This window comes from Populus euphratica, unplaced genomic scaffold, assembly GCF_000495115.2.
Source record: "Populus euphratica unplaced genomic scaffold, PopEup_1.0 scaffold882.1, whole genome shotgun sequence".
In the NCBI taxonomy this organism is placed as follows: domain Eukaryota; kingdom Viridiplantae; phylum Streptophyta; class Magnoliopsida; order Malpighiales; family Salicaceae; genus Populus; species Populus euphratica.
The window spans coordinates 12,241-15,326 of NW_011500742.1; the positions used below are offsets into that span (position 1 = coordinate 12,241).

The window sequence follows — 3,086 nt, forward strand, 5'->3', positions numbered from 1 at the left end:
GAATCAAGTTGCAAACCATTCAAATCTAATATTAACATAGCTCAAAAGGAATCACATCAAATGCTGTGAACAGATAATAATGCAAGCGGGTCTGCATAAATCCACAACAAATATCAAGAGGTTAAGGCATAATTAGCAAGCTAGCATTCTCAAGAAAGAGCAAGACAGATTCATCTAACTACTGACCGTCTATGATTTAATCAATCATATAAAGATGTAGGTACCAAAAATCCCGAGTGCTAGGTTTGAAATTATGTGGACTCACCAGCTCCATGAGCAGAAGCAGGCCCATGGTGGAACTGACTGACGATCATGAAGAAAATCCACATCAATCAATTGCAGCCGGCATACTCTTTCTTCAAATCATAACAGTACCCATTTCAGGTCTTCAAAGAACAGAGAGATACTATCAATGAGAATGGGAGTATTTAGATAGAAGAAGGGAACAATATAGCACATCAAATAGCTGCCCATTAACCCAAGTACGAAGTTGAAATTCAGGAACCAAGTTTAGTCGAAGATGCCCATGTCTTCAAAAGTAAATTTAAGCACTCACTTGGGACTGTGTTTCCTTCTATAAAACAGAAGCATACTGGTAAAGTACATGTACTTTAATTCAAAGCATCATAATGCAAGGTGCTATTCCAGGAAAAAACTTAAACGAGCAAAATGAGCAAGAACTTAGCAATGCCATCAGTTTTCTTGCATAACTTCTGAATGGTACTTTTCTAAATCAGCATCTAGATCTTCTGCAGATATCTTTTCACCACGACCTCTACCCCTTCCACGACCACCCCTTCTAACTCCGTGCCCACCACCACGAGGCCGTCCCGTGGTACCACCCCTTCCTTGGCTACTTCTGCATTATAGAAAATCAAACATAATTCAAATTCAAAAAATCAAATGAAATATGATAATACACACAGAAACACAAGCACTCACAAACACCCTTCAGTAGTTCAAACAAAAGGGGCACAGGGTTTGCCAATTGGGACACAGACTCAAACACAGACAAACATAAATGACCATTGCTGGAAACTGATATTACAAACACGGGCAAAGTTCAGAACAAATTAATGCAATCAATACAGCAAAGGTATGACGAAAGTGATGATAAACTCCAATCATGCATAACAGAAAACGGACCAAACCACGGACCAGCACCACCCCACCACAAAGGCTAAACTAGAGAAATTGTACAGCATGTAAGTCATGGAACAAGTTAAAATGCTAACCTTCTAGGAGCAGCAATATTTTGATTCCTATACATGCCATTAGTGGGTGGAAGGACAGCAGGCCGAGTGGTAATATTTGTTCCCACAATCTCAATCTTCATTGGCTTTCCATCCAGTTGAACATTATTGTATCTCTTGACAGCAGAGACAGCATCTTCCCGCCGTGCAAAGACTATCTCCGCCGTTCCCTGCGAGAAATTACATTTCTTTTTCGTAATCACGAGGGACAAAAATAATTTCCAGATTATGAAAGTAGATGAACTGATTGATTACCTCTGATCTTCCACTCCTATCATAATGGACTGAATATCGTTTAAGGTCACCAATCTCCGAGAAAAGCTCCTGTACAGAAATCAGTACAAAATTAAAGTAACTCGATTACTTTTCTTGGGTCGAATATATTTGCAAATTAAGAAACAAAATAAAAAGAAAAAGGACTGACCTTGATGTCTTCAGTAGAAACACCGAAATCTAAGTTGGATATATAGAGTTTAGTCCCAGTCTCAATGGAAGAAGCACGAGCAGGATATGCAGAAGCAGGACTATCCGTGAACATGTCGTGCTGCCATGACGTCTCTGGAGCTTGGACCTGGGGCTGCAGCAGTTTCGAATCAAAATAGTTAAGCATATGCATATTTTTTTATGATTAGTTCACTCAATCAATCCAAAGAACGCGTGAGATGGTAACCTTGGAATAGGGCGTTGTAATGTTTCCTGCGCGATTGGAGAACCGACGGGAAGGACCAGGGCCGCCAGAAGAACGAGGTCTGCCACGAGAATTCGACGACTTCCTGTTGTTTTCTATTATGTCGTCTAGAGACATGTCCAGGGCCGTTGTCGTCATTTTTTTCAATTACCTTTCTCTCTCCTCTCTTGCTGAGTGCACCAGATCCAGACGCCAAAATTGTGGCAACAGGGAACAGGAGGAGGAGAGAGAAGCTAGGGTTTCATCTCATCATCACTATCTTATTATATCTTCATGATTATTGTTTAGTTATTTTATCTTTATCTTTATTATATTATATTATTAAAATTATAAAAAACAATAATAAAACTAATATCAATATATATTTTTATTATAAATTGAAATAATTTGCCCTTTTTAAAAAAGCATGTAGCACATTTTTATTCAATCTAATTTTTCTTTATTTACATTATTCTATATCTAACTTTTATAAAAATTTATTACAAAGAAGAAAAGTGAATCAAAATATTCTTATAATTATGATTTAAATTAAAAGGAATATGTAGCTATTTACGGTATATCATTTAACATGTTTTCATAAATTTTAATAATGAATTTTTTAAAAAAAGTATTTAGACCCTTAAACTTTTATTTGCATAACTAAGTTCTTTTAAGCTTAAATTAGTATCCAATTATATATTTTTAAGAAAAAAATTGAATTAAAAGATAAAAAAGTAAAGTGAAAATGACAGGTAAAATAGATGATGGCTTTAGAATTTGTTTGAAAAATATATTTTAATCCTTTACTTTTTTTAGCTATTAGATAATTAATCCCTTTGATTTTTAAAAATTCAATATTGATATCAAACTTTATTTTTTTTAGTTTTTTTGTGTAAGAGAAAGATGGAGTTGTTGGATTCTGGTGTAGAAAGAGAAAATTTATGTTGTAGATGATTTCGACCATTAAAACCATTAATTTTTGTGTCAAATGGCTTTATATGATGAAAAGAGTTAAAATTAGTTGTTTGTTTGTTTTTTTATTTTTACCTTAAAAGCGTTTAAAGATAATTTGAGATCGGGAATAGTTTTTATTTTAAGTTTATTATGGGTTTTGGGGCGGATTTTTTTTACATTTTTAAAGGTCATGGGTTGCTTTAATAAGATTT

The 3,086-nt window shown here is 34.7% G+C and overlaps 1 protein-coding gene across 1 annotated transcript; it reads right to left on the reverse strand.

Moving 5' to 3' along the window:
• Window positions 1-404: 404 nt before the first annotated feature.
• On the reverse strand, window positions 405-2,211 carry LOC105116227 (THO complex subunit 4B-like). Its single transcript, XM_011013460.1, has 5 exons — window positions 1,924-2,211; window positions 1,678-1,830; window positions 1,509-1,577; window positions 1,236-1,423; window positions 405-859 (listed from the first exon to the last, which is right to left on the reverse strand). The coding sequence occupies exons 1-5, from the start codon at window positions 2,077-2,079 to the stop codon at window positions 694-696; spliced, it is 732 nt and encodes a 243-aa protein (XP_011011762.1). The 5' UTR covers window positions 2,080-2,211; the 3' UTR covers window positions 405-693.
• Between the last annotated feature and the right edge of the window lie 875 nt (window positions 2,212-3,086).